Source organism: Phyllostomus discolor, chromosome 3 (assembly GCF_004126475.2).
Source record: "Phyllostomus discolor isolate MPI-MPIP mPhyDis1 chromosome 3, mPhyDis1.pri.v3, whole genome shotgun sequence".
Classification (NCBI taxonomy): domain Eukaryota; kingdom Metazoa; phylum Chordata; class Mammalia; order Chiroptera; family Phyllostomidae; genus Phyllostomus; species Phyllostomus discolor.
The window spans coordinates 71,186,135-71,205,630 of record NC_040905.2 but is presented as its reverse complement, the minus strand read 5'-3'; the positions used below and the strand labels follow the sequence as shown (position 1 = coordinate 71,205,630).

Genomic DNA, 19,496 nt, shown 5'->3' with positions numbered 1-19,496 from the left:
ATCCGAAAATACAGTCACATCATGGATTGGGGCTTCAATATATGAATTAGGGAAGTAGGGACTTAAAACACTCGGTCCATAACACTGCCCAAATTATAGGAGAAAACAAATTCTAAAACAGAGAACCGTACCATCACATGAACTTCATGGCAGTTATTCAACTTTGAACCAGACCCTCTGTGCTTCCCCCGCCTAGCAATGGCCCGTGTAAATAAATGCATTTGGAATGATATGGGTGCAGCGGAGAGCTTGGGACGTCTCAGGATAAAGCCAGATGAGGAATCTCAAACACTATTTGCCTCCTCATCTTCTATCAGTGACCTGGAACGGCTAGTTGAGGGGTGGAAGGAGAGATTTCTAACCCCCAGAAGTGCCAAGGACAAAGGATTGGTTCTATTCATTCTCTACAAGGATGTGAGCCTATTTGGTAGCTTTGAGGTGACTGTTTGGTTCCTGAGAAAGTTGCTTTTCTCTCCTGACCCTGGCTTGGGGAACAGAGACCAGACTTCCTAGTAGGAGGGGGACAGCCTGTACGGCCCATGCCCCTTGCTAACTGGAGCAAATTCTGGCATATCCCAGCCTGGTCTAGGCCTGACCCCAGCAGAAGGGAGCCTCAGAACCAAAAGATGCTCTGGATTGCCAGCTCGTGGTTGCTGGGACACAGCTCCAAGCAGAACAGTGGTTGGCAGAGGGTGAAAGGGAACCTTGGATGTTTCTGCCAATGTGATAGGCGGTCGCAGGATTTTGTGAAGCAGTCTGATGAACCCTCTCAAATAGAGGCACCTAATGTTGCTCAGCTGTGTAATTGGGATGGAAGTGGGCCAATGAGAGGCAGCAGTTTGTGCTTAACCTTTTGGGAGTTTTGTTCCAGGAGACCATGGGGGGTGGGGAGGAGAAAGAAGCATTACAAATAATAAGCTTCTCCGCCTGATTTGTAATGAATTAGTAATAAATGGCCTAGCCCTCTACGAAAGTCTTGACAATTACAGAGCAGCTTTAGCTAAGTGCATGGGACCACATCTTATTTTGATCAGCTGTAGCATAGCAAAGACATGTAATTATCATAATCTAACAATTAGCCTAGCATCACTTTCCAGTGTTTAATTACCCCGATAAATGGTAATTGAATAGAGGACTTAATGACAAGAGAGAAACTTTCATTCTGCCCTAGGTGCTTAAGTTGTCTACTCGGCTAGGCATAATTTTATAACGTTGCTTGAACAACAGTCTTGATTATCATTTTCCTTTTTGCAGCCAGCCACTATTTTGCTTCCTATCCTGACTGTTGTTTATAATATTATTTAGTGCTACACAAAATTTGACATGGGACCCAGAACACAGGAGGAGATTATTGGGCACTTCACACAGTTTTCCTGTTTTTAGGTATTACTCCTAATATCCTCCTGCTAAATGACCCTTCTTTGGTCATGGATTGTCACTGCAGTGCAGACTCTCCAGTCATGAACAGTCACTGCAGTGCGCAGACACTGTGCTAAGTGTTGGAGATACTGAAGTGAGTGAACACCAGCGTTGTTTTCAGGGAGCTCTGTCCTGTGTCAATACAAAGAGATCTTGTAGAAGTAGTATTTTAATAATCATTACAGTGAGTTGCTTTCAGTGCAGTTCCAGTTTTCTTGTAAATCAATGTGTTTACCTTGAACAAATTCAGTACTTTCTATAACTATACCCACCACCTGCTTTCTACTGATGCCAGATTTCTTCTCACTCACCTTAGCCTTTTGCCTGGTCCCAGATCTGTATCCAGCTGCTCACAGGGATCTAAGAGAATAGATAAAACAACTCTTCACATGCCAGTTTACATAGAAACAGCAACAGTGTCTGCTTTACACCCTGAAACTCTGTATGAAACATTATTATTATACCCTAGCATTACCAAATATGTTTCCCCTTGCTATATGATGATTGAGCAAAAGAAAGCCACAAACATTTATTTCTTTCCAGCTTGTCATTTTATTTGTTTGTTTAATAATAGATTAATAGGACTTAGTTCCACCCCATGTAGGTCTCAAATACCCCATCCCAATTTTTGAAAAGTCAGGGCCAAATTTCAGACTTAGCTGGTAATGATTCCAATAAGTGATCATCAAGCCATAATACAAATATTTATTTCACTGTTTGCACACCAGTACTTAAGAGCAATTAAATCACGATTTGAGTTGGTTAATAGAAGGGATTTTTATTAAAGCATTTTGCTTATGTTTTTACTATTGAAACTAGGAATAGTCTCAAATTCTACTGGGTAACTCCATCCCAACAGGACACAAAAGGACTACCTATGTGCAAGCAGTTTGGCAGTTGGCTTATTTGTTTGATTGACTCCCGAATCCTCTGAACAGAATCGGTTTGTTTAATCCTTTTCTCCTACAACAGTGGCTGGATAACCTGCTCAATGATTTCCTGTGTCTGCTTTTGGCGGATCTGTGTATATGTGGCAGGCGCTCTGTTCTGTGCGTTTGACGTGATGCAAGAGTCTGGGTAACGTGGAGCATGAAGGGCAGGTTTGTCGGGAAGCTGCCGGCCAGCAGGAGTCGGGAAGAACCTGTGTTGCACTGTAGAAGTGACCGTAGGACATGTACTGATTACCAGATGATATTTTTTCATTTTATTTTAATTCCTTTCTCAAAACCACTAAAGTGCTCTGGGATTGGTGGGTCTGCAGAACTCTGCCTGGTTAGTTCTCTGGCTGACTTGGCCTGCTGACGTTGACGTATCCTTACGCCCGTGCCCAAGGCCTCGGTGGGGGCGCAGAAGCAATTAGACTGTCACCCAACGCTCCCAGTCCATTTCTGAAGGGAAGTCTTGTTTAGGCTCTGCCAATTTAATGCTTTGTTTCCTTTGGAGGGCTTCAGTCAAGCTAATAAAACAAACTCCAAATGAGTTAAAACACTGGAGGAGAGAACAGTTAGTGGGCCCTTACTTGAAACAGGTATTACTCTGGGAAGATACCAATTTAGAAAAGTCATTCAGACTGATGTGTCTTGTACTTGAAAAGTAACAAGTAAAAGTCCTTTGAGAATTTTATCCACTTATTTCATATGAATAATCAGTATTAAATGTGGGATTTTTCAGTCACTTCTTGAAGCACATAGTGCATGTGCACATACGGGAAGGGGAATGGCAGGTTACTATCCTAAATCACTGATGAATTCTAAATATCTGACCAAGTAAATATGTTGTATTCCCTTTGCTAACCACTGCTGAATTCAAAGCAAAGCTCTCGTGCTACAGAATTCATCATTACCAAAACATGCATGTATAAGAGCTTAGTTGGAATTAGAGCACCAACTCTGTGTTCTAAATATTTTGTCAGTGTCTCATGCTTCATTGGGTGAAAATGTTTGTGTTCAGCATATACAGCATTTCAACTACAACATCTCTTAAATTCATCCTTGAGTAGTTTTTTCCCAATATGTAAACCTTCACTTCTGTGGGAATTTTAGTTATTATTGGTGTGTTCTGGAACCTGGAAGAGTTGGCTTGGACTTCCTGAAATGATGTGTTTTGCTCATCATATACTATATACCTCATTCAGCCTTAATAACTGGCCTGGTAACAGTGAAACTCTCTGTGACTGATTATCTCAGACCTGAAAATGAAGGCCAGTTACCAATACATCTATAAGATAGACATGTTTTAGCCCATGAGAGAAGAGAAACACTTAAAATCAGTAAAAGAAAAATCTTTCTTTAGTCCCCCCCAATAGCAGTGCTAATATCATTTATCTACCCCAAGTCTGATTTGCCGTTTATAGTCCATGCTTTAACCTCTGCAAGAAAACAGCAACAAAAAAGAGCATCTTTAGATTTAGGCTAAGAGAGCCATAAGGCTTGCATTCTGTGCTGAAAGGAGTAACAGAAGGAGAGAAGAAGGGACGAGTTACGCAACAGAGGCTGCCTCTCTGCCCATCTCCTCACAAAACACATTCACACCCTATGTCTGCTGCTGGGCCCATCAGGACAAATGGGAAATTCTTTTGGTTAGAAAGAAACATCTTACTCTGAAATTAGCCTTTATATCAGTAATGGTAGAATTGAAAGACAGTGCTGCCAAAGTATATTTGCTCCAGATTTAGTTGAAATTTTGGGAGGAACCCTAAGCTGATAAATGTGCTTAATCTTTGACCATAAATCATCTCCTTCTTTAACAGTTCAATTTCAGAATGTAATATATTAAGTTGCCTTGTAATTAAAGAAGTGACATCGTAGTTCTGTTCAAATAGGAATATTAAAACAATCACCACTTTGACAGATTAAAATATATTTGAAATGTAATAATCAACTATCCAGTTCATGAGAAATAACATTTTCATTATTGAATCCTTTAAAATATTACATGAGAGGGGCATAAAGTATCTCACAGCTTCCTAACCTCTAATAAGCACTCTGTCTCCTTTCATTAATGCTGTTTCTATATTTATGGAGTGAAGAAACTTCACTCAGGAGCTGCTTGATAAAAATACCTCAGTACATATTTCCCTGGAAGCAGGCTATCTGCTGTGCCAGCAACATATGCTAAAGGCCAGTTTAGAACATTTTAAATATGCACCATCCCCTTCCTCTTCCAGCTACTAAAATAAAATGCATTTTGGTTTCAGCAAACGAGGATGGAATGAGGAGAGGGACACTGTAGGGGCAAGTGGCTAAAGGCGAACGCAGGAGGGATGATTTGATGCTGCTCCTCCACAGTCTGAATCCCACAGCATTGCCTGTGTGTCTTTTGGACTTGCCCTCCCCAGATGTCAGTCTCACAACACAAGAGCATATGGTAGTGGGGGAGGAAGGAAGGTCAATGACATGAAAATTGTCCATTGAGAAAGAAAGCTAGATGATGTCTATTTGTTATAGCTAAGAGGAAGCAAGGGCAAAGTACACTGAGAACTTCTGCTTGAAGTAAAAGACTGGAGTACTCAAGTCCACCCCACTGAAAGGACCCAAGTTTGAAAATAATGTATTTCGTTAGGAGGAGCAAAGTCCTTATGGTTTAGGTTAACTATGATCACAAAGCAATGTTGTGGTCCCTCTCTCAGAAGAAACTTGTATTGTTGATAACTAAAGGAAAAGGCACATTGTCAACCATTACCTTACCTATATTGTCTTTATTTCATTTGATTTCCAAAACGCAAGTCATGATTCATTTGCTCCACACAGGAGAAATAAGGAGACAGATATGAATAATAGTTTTCAATTTATAATCAAAATTAAATTTAGCTACAGAATCAGCTAAGTACTGAAGACAAACTAAGACAAACACACATGTGTATATAGGTTTTCTCGCTCAAATCCCAACTTTGGTTGTTACCTTTGCTATTAATAGCCCCAAAATGTGGTCTCCCCCCCCCCCCCATTCTCTAGGCAGCCTCTGGGTCATCAAGAACTATCATCAAGTACATAATTCATTTTTGGTAATTGAGTTGATTACAAAGAACAAGTTTCCATGCAGAATTGTATTCTACTTAATTAACTAAAATGACCCTTTCATAATATGTATGACATTCTCAACCAGTCTTCTGCCAAATTTTGATTAATGTGTACAATGTATTCTTGCCGTGACAGAATACACATACTATTATATGTTATAAGGAGCATTGACTTGAGCGGCCACACATCCCAGTGGAGAGCAAGGGCCATCATTCTATGCATGAGATGTTTCCTGGTGCTGGAGACTTTTGTGTTGCAAGAGCAGATCCAGGGCAGCAATCATTTCACTCCAAAACAGTTACTTTTCTAAGTGTGGTAACTATGCATGCTTTTTCATTATAAACCACTGTGATAATTTAGTAGAGATTATACTATAATTATAGTTGGCTTGTTGATAATATGTTCATAATATGCAGTGATTTCTGAGAGGTAGAGATCCATAGTTACGATGGTTGGAATTAAGGATAAGGAGTAAAGAGAACATACTTCAAGAACTTTACAGCTGTATTGAAACAATGGCTGTGCTACCCATGGCATTTGTAAACAGGGGCGTGTGGAATCGTTCTTCCTCTGTGAATTTGCTCTTTTAAAATGAGCTAAAGCTCATGAAAGCTGTTTCCTGATGGAAAATAGATCCCTTTTGTGAAAGCCTAACAGCACTCAAGTCCATGAAAGGCTGAAGTGATGTGCATGATTCAGGTGCTAACCCTGTGATCTGGGGCTTATTCTAAATGTTGATGTACTATTAGGCATTCAGTGTAGAAGTTTGGGATCAACCTAGTGGATCAACCCACTCAACCTTGAAGCAGGATTTCCTAGAAGACCAGTATAAGTTGGATGAGGTCAACCACAACTGGTAAAGCTTTGAAGCCACTGCGGTTAGGAGGAAAGAGAATCTGCTTCAGAACTACGTAAGACGGGTTAAAATCCAAACTCTGCTACTTATTTCCTACGAAAAAATTGAACTAAGAGGATTACAACTTCTCTGAGAGTAATTTCCTCATTGATAAAATGAAACTAATTATAACCACTCAATAAGAATATCATGTGCAACATACATAAAGCTGTAGCATAGCACTTCCTGTATGTGGTCAATGTTTGTTGCCTCAGTGAATGAAGAAGAGAGCTGAAACCCATCAAGAATGAGAATAATCCCTCTAGGGGAATACAGAGTAGACTGAAGAGTTTGACAGCAATTTGCTGTCTTAGGAAGTGGTATAGTGGAGAGCTTCCGTTTGGAGGTCAGAACTTGAGTTGCTTGGGTTTGAATTCTGCCTCCATCTTTTCCTAGTTGTGTAACATTGAGGATATTGCTTGGCTTCTTAATCGCAGCTTTCTCCTCTTTAAATGGTGTACAAATAATGTCTATTCTGTGGGATTTCTGATGGAAGTTAAATTGAGATAACGAATGTAGCACAATAAGCACTCAGTAATAATGTGCTTCTTTAGAGTTAGGCCAGAAAATAATGGTGCAGTGCACATTTGTAGCCAGCGATCATGATTTAGGATAGTATTAGAATATTTAACCCTAAACTTTCTTTGGACTGTACTTGGTACATTATGCAGATGTCTTTTACGAGTTCCAATTTATTATTGTCTTTGTTTATATTGACCCTTCTTCAAAATTTACATTGGTAAACTAATTTTTGTAAATTAAAGTTTTGAAACATAAGTGTAAGTTCTATGCTGAATCATCATCTTTATTTTGTCGCATAAATAGAAGGGTAGAACTACTAATTCTTGGGCAGTCACATATTAAAAATAGATTTCACAGTGATTTACTTAACAACCTACACAAAGTAAAATACTACCAGAAAGGGATAACTGGTCAACCAAATGTAAACCAGGTTTTCAGTCTCATGGTTTACTAAAATGTTAGTAATATTAAGAGGATAAAAATTGGAAAAAGGAAGCTAAATATGAGGCATCAAAATATTATGACAATTTATAGAATAAAGAAATAATAGAATGGACCCAGACAGTGGTGGTTTTAATTTTTATTTTCACTTTTAAGCAGTGTTGAGTGCTAGTGGAAGCTAAAATAAGTGACACTTGGGGAAAGGAAAAACATCCCCCTTGAATGTCTTTAAAATCTATAATAATAATATAATAATATAAAGTGCATCTGGGCATTGCCTTCTGCTGCAGCTCTTGTCTGGCTCTCGTCCAGAACTTGTCAGGCTCTTCTTGAGTGCTGGTGATTCATAGCCCAGCACCCTTTCATCTGAGCATTGCAGTATCTTTTCTTTGTACTTTGGCAGTGATGTTACCTTGATGTTCAGAAATCTTTTAAAAGCAACACAGGCTTTCCTTGCATCTTGACAAATCATTGTCTGCCAGTAATGAAGAAAAAGTAAACTTGGTTCCATGATCATTGTAAACATACAGAAATAAATACTTCTGAAAGTTTTTTTGTTTTGTTTTTAAAAGTTGTATTTTGAGACCCTCTCATTGAAAAGTCATCTGATCATCTTTCCTTATTTTCCCTTGTGTAAATCAGCATGCTGCTTTCCAAATGCATGAAGCAAATGGAGTTTTTGTAGATCATTTGATATTTGAGGACAGACTTAGGATCTTTAAAAAAGGAAACAGGGATATTCTTATTCTGATGTTTAAAAGTTAATATTTTTATGACCCATTTGAATATGCTTTAATATATCCTGATAATATTATTAACAGTGCTTCACATTCACATGGTGCTTTTCATACATTTCCTCATCTGAGGCTCAAAGCAGCTGTGTGAGGATAGCAAGGCACATTCCCATTATTATTCTGAATTACATATGAGGAAACTGAGGCTCCAGATGGCCTATGACTCTCCCACTCAACCTGCAGCAGAAACCAGTCCATAAATATCAGTCTCTTCACTCAAAATTAGCGTTTCCACTTTTATATATTGTATTTCCAAAAGGAATCTAGGCTTTGTCAGTGAAGATTTAGCAGCCAGCACGAAGGTGGTAGTCTCTCTCCTAGGCTGAACATTGGTCCCATGGAAGGTGTGTGTTACATTTGGGTGCTGCTTTTTAAGGACAGCACTGGAAAACTGGAGGAACTTATGCCAGAAATAGCGAAAGGAATCAGGATTTTCCCGTCTGGAGAAAGGAGGATAGAGAGCGATATAGCTGACAGCTCCAAATGTTTTATGGACTACCTGGTGGAAGAAGAATTAGATTTGTTCTTTGTAATTTCAGGCAGCAGAAGTAGGATCACTGGATAGAAATTACACAGAAGCAGATTTATACTCAATATAAGAAGAAAGTTTCTAACATTTAGAAATGTCCAAAAATGGAATAGACTAGCGCACCATCACTGAGGCTCTCTGACTTGAAGATTATATGGCTTTATGGGTGTTGTATTTCAGCAGTAACACAGTTTTATGATGACCCTTCTGGGGGCTCAGGGAAGAATTTCTTCACTAGCCAAAAACACAGGTTTTTCCCTAGGTTTTCCACCCTGAGTTTAGAAAGGTGTGTGTAGAACAGTTCCTGTTTCAGGTTATTGCTGGGTCCTGAGAAATACTGTGCAGTCGATGGGGGAAGGCATATTAGTTAAAACAAAGAAGCAAAACTTGTTAGGTAAGAATGAAGTGGTGTGTACTTGAATATGTGCATTTGCTTGTATACATTTTAACTATTTCAGGGTGAAGTAGCCCTGGCTTTTGCTCTTTTCATTTGGCTTGTTACTTTCACTATTCATCAGCCCAACCCTAGAGCACAACCTGCAAGATTTAAAAAAACGGGTGGAAAATCATTCCAATTAGATATTTTCAGTTTTCTTAATATGGAAAGGGACAAAGCATCAAAAAATTAAAAGAGACTGGCTAAAACGAATTTGTGACATAAACAGATTTACTAAGGGAAATACCTAATTAGAAACCAAACCTCCATTCCAGGTCTAGCTCAGTCACTCACTGCTTCATCATTATGCATTAGGTTTTTATTGTCCTCTAAAGTGTAAATGTTGTTCTATGAGTTTTCTTAACAACTTTTAAATTTTATGATTCAAACTCTCTCAATTTTGTGACTCTCATTCTCAGTTTGCACAGAAAATTGAGAATGGTCTCAATTATAACAAAAATAATTCAGTCATTTATTCTTTAAATTACTTATTCATTTATTCAAAAATATTTATTAAATGAAACACTATTTTAGAAATAAGAAAAGTTTGCTTCAATATATGTGATTTTAAAGATGAAAAGAAAACAGCAAATCAGCATCTTTAATACTTAAAATGAATGTGAAAGATTCATTCATTTATAATTCTATCATATTTGTTTCAAAATTTTGGAACAAATGTAATAGAATTCCTCTGTAAAATGGCTTGTTTCTTTGATTAGCAACAGTAGCATTTCAAACCAAGTCCCTAATCACAATGGCATGTGACAAAAATGACTTAAAATAATAAATCTCTTTGTCCTGGCACTATAAAAGGTTCAACCACCGATTCCAAACACAAAGCCTTTCCTCTCTGTGTAACCTCAGCTTTTCCTTTCCTTATTCCCACAGATTCCAGAAGGGTGACTACCACATTGACGTCTGTATCAATGACTACCTGGATGTTTTCTGCCCTCACTATGAGGACTCGGTCCCGGAAGACAAGACCGAGCGTTATGTCCTCTACATGGTGAACTTTGATGGCTACAGTGCCTGCGACCACACTTCCAAAGGGTTCAAGAGATGGGAATGTAACCGGCCTCATTCTCCAAATGGACCACTGAAGTTCTCTGAAAAATTCCAGCTCTTCACACCCTTTTCTCTAGGATTTGAATTCAGGCCAGGCCGGGAATATTTCTACATCTGTGAGTATATGCAGATTTATCATGTTCTGGGGCAGCTGCAAGAATCCAGAGTAATTTTTTACCCGTGTTTCAGAGAATTGCAGCGAGCTGGACACTGCATTACAGATGTCTCCTTGTAAATGCATATATCAGGGTCCCCAGATACATTAGCTGGGAATTGAGAGCACAAATTAGATTAAAGACACAGCGCCTCTCCCCCTATGAAATTGCTTGTCAGCCTGTTCAGTGAACCACTGCTGACTTGTATTTCTTTTAAATGAAAATTGCTAAGACTTCTCCAAAGCTGAAGAAAAGAAAGAGATTCCTGAAAAAAAATTAACGGAAATAATTAAATTTACATAGCTTGGAGTCATTGGATTTCTTATTCAGGTGTCAGCAGTATCCTTTCAATCATCCACGTTTTCAGTGAAGAAAGCCAAAACTCCAGCAAATGTCAGCATGCTGACGATAAATACTATCTTTGCACCAAGGACAAAAGACAATTATTAAGAGCAGCTGTGCCTTTAAACAGGAAAGACCGTGAAGAAGGATCTAGAAAGGGTTCCAAGGGACCTGGTGTAAGTGAGTTTCCCACCTGTGAGCATTAAGTGACCCTATCCTGAGAGAGCGCTACAACTCTCTCAGCAGACCTCTGCATTAATCATGGCCATGGCCCCCATTTCTCCCTCACACACACCATTGCTGCTTCGGGCATCATCCTAGCTGTACATTCCAAGTAAATACTTCTCAATCCTCTGTGCAGAAGTCACTCGGGAACCTTGTTGGATGCAGATTTTGACTTATGGGGTCTGAGGTGAGGCCCAAGACTCAGTATTTATAAAGTTCTCTGGTGGTGGCAGTGTGCTGTTCCCTGGACCACACTTTGAGTTAGCAAGGTGTGAGGTCATGTCTAATTTAGGCAGCTTGCTGTGTCTCTATCTGGACTTTCCTTTACCTAATATCAAATGTTTACGTGATCTGGCCTTTTACATGTTTTCACTGTCAGCTGAAGGAGTTAAATGTTTATTTGTTTAAAAGTACATTTACTGAACAGCATACCATGACTCAGAGGTGTTGGTGGAGGGGGGGCAAGATGAAAGGATGCTGTCTGTCCTCGAGGAGTAACTGTCTAGTGGGGAGCAGACATGTCCATAGGCAACCAAAGTGTAAGTAGACAATTGCAGAATGAAGATAAATGCAGGGAGCCGTGGGACCCTGGTGGAGCTTGTGCCTCTCCTGCCTGGAGGGCCAGGACCTGCAGCTGCACACGGTGTGCAGATCCACGCAACGCCACCCTGTATGCTTAGCACTGACTTCTCACCCCCGCTTGCCAGACCAACAAGATGAAGAGCATTCCTGTTCTGACTCACTGCTGCCGTCTGAGTGTCCCCACCTACTCCTTCCCCACATGTTTTAAGTCTACGAGGATTTCTAGCTTCCCTTCTTCTCCAGAAAACAGAGCTTACATAATAAGCTGGATTTCACCGTCACAGGGGCACTCTCACTTATATTGGAACTGAATTTAAAAAGGAAATTGAACAGTACCCGTTTTATTATTTCAGTGCATATTTCAGTCGTTAGTCATGAGAAAACATGTGAAAGCCTTGATACTATCTCACATTCGATCCATAAAATAAGAAAAGAAATATTGAGCCCCCGGATGGAGGAAACACTGGCGCACAGTGAATTCACACGTTCTCAGGCAGCAGGCTCTGGCCTTTTGCTGATTTTTTACTTTGTGAGAGAATCTCATTCAGCAAATGAGAAAGAGAAAGGACGAGGATTTCATTGTGGAGCAGCAACTCATTAATTGCCTAACTATAAAATACCATACCAGTGTAGGAGGAAGTTATTGCATTTCCAAATTTTCATATTGGTTTCTCAGGTTAAAAAACAACACAAAAGCAAAACCTCAAAATGAATAGAGAGCACCAAGATGGGAAACATACTCACTAGCTAACTAGTTGATTGCATGATTATTAGAAATTACAGAATCCATTGAGGTTCATAAGCAAGATGCTATTATTCAAATATACCCATAGTGCTTATGACTCGTTTTTCTCATTTGTGGTTAAATTCAATATTTCACTAAAAACCATTATGTGTCTTCTATAACATTCATTTAACGGAGTCATTTAACTGTCAAGGGCTCCTGTCAAAGTAATTGTTCCAAAATGCTTCAAAATATCGAGAGCTTTTTGCTGTTCAGCTGAGTTTAACCTGAATTACATTTTTTAATGAAAGGTAAAATAGCACAAAATTAGCAGTGAGGAGATGTTCATTTACAAGAAGCTCAGTGGCCTGTAGTCAGTTAAATTGAATTTTGAACCATGTTTTAGAACCACGAGAGCATTCTCTCCTGTCTTTTCAGGAGTGAAAGGGTTTTCTCTCTCTCTTTCACTGCTGAGAGCCTGAGCAACAGAGCGAATGTGCGTTCTTACAGACGTTTAATGTACTGTGGTCATAATTAAACTAGAGTATTCTTAGGGGAGACTTGGCCCTCGGTTGAATTTTCCTCTCTCCTAGTATGTGTGGGATGAACAAAGGGGTTGGGAAATGGTTCTTTTCACACTTACTGCGTCACAAGAAGCTCCAGTGCTGATCTCAGGAACAAGCTGACTGCCTACCAGTCAGTTTTCCAAATGTCTTTACTAGAGGCCAGGGGTAGATTTCAGCTCTTCACAGCCTTAAAACCTCTTCCGAGTTTTCCAAGAGAAAAAGGAAACCTATTGCCAAAAAAAAGACAGTCCTGCTTTAGGGTGCTAGAGGAAGGGCTGCATGTAGCAGTGAGGGGGGACCAAAATTCAGCCGTAACCTTGGATTTGTGGGAAAGAAAGAGGAATAAATCATAACAGGATACCCACCTCACCACTTAGACTCAGAAAGGACATAGATTAGAGAGGGCTTGTCAAGTTTGGCTTTATCCTTAGCAAGATTTATTTCCTGCTTCATTTCCTTGAGGTAGACAAAGTTAAGAAATGCAGTAGTTGGAAATACCTCAAATCAAGTTTCCAATTTACTTTAAAAATAAAATATTCTCCATAGTTCTAGATCCTTTATTTTCCCCCAGAATGACTCTATGCTCTGTCCTTTTTTCTGTGGGAACAGGCAGTCTATTAAGTTGTTATAACTGATTATTGCTAAGGCAGACTGAGCCCATTTTTGCGTCTGACAAATAATGTTTTTAATCTACAGGAGTTATTTTGGTAAGTGGACTGGCATACTGAATTACAGAAAGTTGGTGGTATTTCTATCAGTGATAGATTTGCAGAACTACCTGTCAATAGGTTATGGCAATAGTCATAGACTTCCTAAGGCAAAGAGTTATTTTAGAAACTTCAAAAATACTCATTTTAGAAATGATTCTCATAAATATTAACCAATGAGAATAGGTTTGAAAGAAGTTCTGCTGCTGCTATTTTTAAATTAGAAGAGGCAAAGGAAAATAAATAAGGAACAATAAGTTATTTTTGTAAGTCAGTAGAAACACTCATTTTTTTTTAATACTGATTTTGAATATCCCCTTTTGTAAAGTAAGGGAACCTGAGTCTAGGCCTTCTCTTGATTTAATGGGCTGTATGATCTTGGGTAAATCATTCAATCTCTCTGGATGTCCAGGTCCACACTGTAAAATAATATGGTTGAAACATATGATTTCAAACATTTCTTGGAGCTTTAACATCGTAATCTTACTCTGTTTTACTGAAGGGGGTGCACCACTAAGGTGAGAGAGAACATCTGTAAAATGGCGCAGCCCAATGCCTTTTCTCTACTTAGTGGGTGTTCGATAAATGCCAGTTAAAAGGATATCCAGGGGAAATGCAGAGTGGAGAGGCCTATTAGGTATTAGAATTATTAAACCTCCACCATGCTGTTCAAACCATCATCTCCACTAGTGCAGCAGATACCTGTTTTCCTCATGCAAGTCACTGGCCACTCTATCAAAGACCTCCAGTGACTGCCTTCCTATCTCACCAAGACAAAAATCCAAAGCCTCTAACCTGGCCAACAAGGTTCTCCTTGGCAGGTACTCCTCTCTTCCTCACCTTCAGCCTCTTGGACTTTTCCACTTACCCATCTTTGCCCTGTGGGCCCTGCTCCAGCCACCTGCCCTCCTTTCTGTTCCATACACTGTCCACATGTCCACTCCCTGGACAGCAGGGCCTTGCTGCTTTCTCTGTACTTGGACTGGGGATCTCATTGCCTCAGGCATCCAGCTCCTTGCCTCTCACTTTCTTAAGTCTACACTAAAAAACAAAAAACAAAAAAATTCAAATAGTCTTTAACAGGCTCTTCTGTCCCCCTATGAAGATAACACTTCTATCATTCCCTACACTTTTTCCCTGCTTTATTTTTCCTCAAGCAGTCATCACCCCCAACATTAGATATTTCCGGTGATTTGTTCACAACTGCTTCTGCTGTATGCTATGAATTAAGTTGTTTGGCATGTAGTAGTTGTTAAATAAATGAGGCTAATTAATGTTTAGATATCACTCACTCTGTTCCAGGTACTGTTCTATGCACCCTATGATTCTTAAAACAACACTATGAGGTGCAGTTCTTCCTATTTTACAGGTGAACAAACTGAGGCACAAAAAAGTTAGGTAACTTGAAAAGGTTTACACAGATAGGAAGTAGCTAATCTGAGAGGAAGTTAAGTGAGTAAGCAACTAAGGAAATGAAAAGATACCCTAGGTATCAAATGTTTAGAAGGGAGAAGAAAACCTTAATATTGTATTTTAAAAGACTGGGAACAATTAGCACTGATGTTTAGAAAAGACTACTTTATGGGCTGCTAGAAACCCAAGTCAGATAGCAGCAAGATGCATTTTAAACACAGTTATATACATTTTCAGCTCTCCAAAGGATACTTTTCTTTCTCCAAAAGAAATTTCAGCTATATCTTCCTAGATGGTTGATCCTTTTAATATAACTTCAGAAGCCAGAAAAGTTGTATTTTCAAAGAAATTATTTTTAAATCCACTAAATATTTAACATGCAGTCTGAGTCACTGGGTGGGGGGCGGTGGCACTCCACCTGCAGAATCCTCTGGGCTGCAGATGAGAATAATTCTACTGAGATGTGATCTGCTTGGGGAGGAAAGGTGGCCAAGCTCTCAGGAGAAGGGCCTTGAGCCTGTTCCTCAATGGGATTTTATTGGGTTTAGTTTGCATGGGAATACAGGGCATATGTGTAAAGCTCCTCATCAGTCATTGTCAGGCAGTAATGATCACACAATGGATAACATTCAAAGAACTAGGAGGGCTTATTCTGAGTCAGAGTCAGATAGAAAGAGTGACACCAAAGGGCTGTAAAACTTTGGGAAACAAACTCATTTTATGCTTGGACACTTATTATTTAAATTGAGGGTATTCTTAGCAAAGCAGGTTTCAAAAGATTTTATACATACTTTCTTAGGCCTAATTGCACCTGGAAACTGCCCATTCCAGCACAGGGCCACACTGCCTCCAGCACTGTTTTAGGCTTAAGTCAGGTGGGGGATCCAGGCAGCCAAGAGATTAGGAGACTTTTTGTAGATAGAATGAGGACTCAGACTATGACAAAGCTGAGGGGGGAGGCTCTTTGACCCTTTTTCTATAGTCCCCTAAGTCATTCCCTGATGGGCCCCTTTGCAACTGTACCTGTCTTAGGTTGTCTCTCCCTTGAAGAATCTCACCTGTCATTGGCTAACCAGTTATCCAACCTGGGCCAAGCAGGGTGAGATAAAAGGGGCAGAGGTTGCATCTCTAGCAGGAGGAGATGCTTTCTCTCCTTAGTGGCTTATGTTCCCAAGGTCTCTTACTCAGCCTTAGCCATGAGAGGTTATAGCTTCTAAAACCAGGCAGGGTGGTTCCCAACAAGTCATTATTCCACACTTGCTTCAGGAGTGAGTGAGTTTTAATGGGAGACCTACAACAAGAAAGGCAAATGCCATTTTCTGAAGATGATACTATAATGGCAAAGAATTATTTGAGTATTTGCTATATATAAAGTATGGCTGATTTTCTTCAAAAGATACTCAGAGTAAAGATATCAATTGTTTGTAGTCATATCACCCAGGTAGGAACCAGGAGTTTCTGGGAGCTTACTGGAGAATATACCCTTCCTAAGCTTATTGTTGAGTGAACTTGAATACACATTTATTCCTTTATATGTACCTCTATACAGTGATAGAAGTACAAAGCTGAAAAAATGTCCATTTCTTTGATATTAGAACCCTGAAAATCTCATCAATGAAAAGAAGTTTTAGGAAGCTGAAGACTTCTACTCTGGTCTTTTTGGTATACATATTTTTCAAAATTAGAAAGAAAATCATGAAGACAGTCTATATTACTATGGGCATCATTCTTAAATCCATAGCATACGACAACCTGAAGGCATGATGGTTAACTGCTAATTCTGTTTTATGTACTTTAATTAAAAGCTTACACTCTTAAGTTGTGAGGCAACTTTAGTATGCACTACATATTTTTTAAAATATTTAATCTATTATTTATTAAAGAGAAGGGAAGGGAGAGAGAAAAAGAGGAAGAGAAACATTGATGTGAGAGAGAAACATCAATAGGTTGCCTCTCCCATGCATCCCGATTAGGGACCAAACCCACAACCCAGGCATGTGCCCTGACAGAGAATCGAACTAGCAACCTTTTGTTTTGAAAAATGATGCCCAACCAACTGAGCCACACTGGTCAGGGCTGCACTACACAATTTTTGAAACTGACAAAATAGCCTAAATTCTTAAGAGATATCTTACTGAATTGATCAAGATTAGCTTCAGAAATCATTTGATTGTACATAATTATTGACTATTCTTTAATATATAAAAGAATATTTAAGCAAATCAAGATGAGTAACATATAGAAAGTCCTTCACTTGCCAACTGAATATGTTCCAAAAGCTTATTTGCAGGCAAGTTGTCGGAACTTAGAATGTAGTTTCTCATGGAAGTGTTTCAAAAGTTGGGCGAGCTCTCCATAGTGTGGGGAGTCTACTAAACCATAACATTGATTTAAAGCTGTATATATATATTTTTAAAGATTTTATTTATTTTTAGAGAGGGAAGGGAGGGAGAAAGAGAGAGAGAGAAACATCAATGTGTGGTTGCTGGGGGTCATGGCCTGCAACCCAGGCATGTACCCTGACTGGGAATCGAACGGGCGACACTGGTTCGCAGCCTGCGTAAAGCTGTATATTTTTAACAAGAAATAGAAAACAATAGGTATAAGAGTTATTCAATATATATTTGCTGAATGAATAAATGTCATAATTGTAAACCAAATAGAACAAAAAATTTATTTCTTATATGCTGGTGTTTGAGAAAAGCAGAGAAATACTAGAACTTGCCATAGGTTTTACTGTAGCTACTGCAGCAGCTCCCTAGTTTCTTAATAATGTATTTTGGGTATATAGTCTTAATATATTCTGAGGATATATTACATCTAAGAAGAGAATGGATTTTTTTTTAAGGCACAGACTCTGGTAAATGCAGCCTGAAGCTCAAACCTTCTTATATACTCTTAATAGCTGTGTGACTTTGGGTAACCTAACCTCATTAATTCTCACTTTCTTCATTTGTAAAATGGGTATATAGTAATAGTTTATTATCACATTCTTTATTTCCAAGATTCAATTGATGAAATATTTTTTCAAGGACAAGTTGAAATAGATAACTTCAATTATCCACATTAGAAATGTTCGTATCATTTAAAAAGTTAAGGCAACTTGAATAGTCCTGATTGATATTTTAGTTGAGTAAAAAATTTCATGAATGCCTAGTAAAGATTCACATTTTAAGTCCATGCCCTATCTTCTGAAGGAATTACATGCTGGGATTATATGAAGGGAGTCTTCATTCCCTTTTAGATGTTTGGTTTTTCAGCAGCTTACTGTAGTAATCTCCATTAATAATTATTTGGGACCTGACAGTTCATGCCAATCCGCCTTTTTCTCTGAGTTGTTCTTATTGAAACAGAAGAGTGTCAAACAGCACATTTATCAAAGCAGGAGGTAATCTTTTCCATCTTTCATAGTCTTTTATTCTTGCAAGGAAAGTGACCTATAAGTACAATGTACTTTCTTAAAATGGACAACTCAGTATTTGCTACAACGTGTGTGTGCATTTTGCTTTTATTATTGAAAAACGTTTTTGATTATTAGAGTCTTATTTTAGCATTAAATGCTCTGCCCTATGGTTCAGCTGAGATTCAGGGGTTTATAACTGAAATTTCTGGATGGACTGTTTATTTAGTAGTTCGCCCCCTGTGTTTGGGGGAATGTATAATTCTGATCACAATATTCAGCAAAGCATATTTATTCAATAGAAAAGGAAGTTAAAGGACAGTGTCAAGACATTTTTAAATTTTAATATCTTTATAGTAAAAAGGAATAAGTATGGCACAGACATCAAATAACAATTGCTCAGATATAAGTACAGAGTATATTTTAGGGGTTTTTCTAAAGTTTTGTTTTATTTTGAACATACAATAGAAGAGTTTTTCTCCATTTGGACACTGGAATTTTGTCTGGGACTGTATCAGATTTCTTCCTGAAAATAGTCATTCTGTTCCCTTTATACATTTCCCATGGTCTTTAGTGAACCTGCAAGAATGCACCTTTTTATTGAAAGAATGAGTTTTAGAGAATTGTGTCTGTTTCAAGTTGTCCCTAGCCATCTTTCAGAAAGCATGAATGGATTTAAAGGGCTCTTAAATGAAGGTTAAATAAAGAACAAGAAAGAGGATATTTAGGGACTTCAGAATATTTTCCTGTGTTAATTGTAAGTTTCCCTTCTGAAAACGGTTGTTTATAGCCAGGTGCCCTGTTACCTTCTGCACTAGAATGCGTAGCTCAGGCCTGGCTGGCGTGCGGACATGTCACCCAGCACATTTCAGAGTCTGAGTGAAATCAAGGGTGGAGGAGGCAGTTGATAACAACACAGGAGGTTTGAAAACACTTTATTATTCTGTGCATTTGGGGCATTATTATTGGTCACATGGAGAGAATTTTAAAAAGAAATGCATGCCCTGTTAAATGACTTGAATAAAGGATGAAGTACTGTTAAAAAGATTCAGAGGAATGAATGCCATTTCACATCTGTGGGCAGGAAAATGGAGCAAACATCATCACTGCTTCACGGGTTTGGACTTTGGGAGGATTCTTAACGGTTTGCAAAGGGAGCCTTAGCAGCTGTCGAATAATTGGAGCTTGATGGAAATTCATGGTATCAGTCACAAGAAACTGAAGACTCCTAAGTAGTCTTCCCATTGTTTGAATTGTTCAAA

General features: G+C 38.8%; 1 protein-coding gene across 2 annotated transcripts in view; it reads left to right on the top strand.

The window, feature by feature from the left end:
* Window positions 1-19,496, top strand: part of EFNA5 (ephrin A5) — a 278,368-nt gene that overhangs the window by 218,858 nt on the left and 40,014 nt on the right. For both annotated transcript variants that reach the window (XM_028508048.2, XM_028508040.2), the window contains exon 2: window positions 9,944-10,236. In XM_028508048.2, coding sequence (XP_028363849.1) covers window positions 9,944-10,236 — 293 coding nt within the window. The remainder of the gene's footprint in view (window positions 1-9,943; window positions 10,237-19,496) is intronic.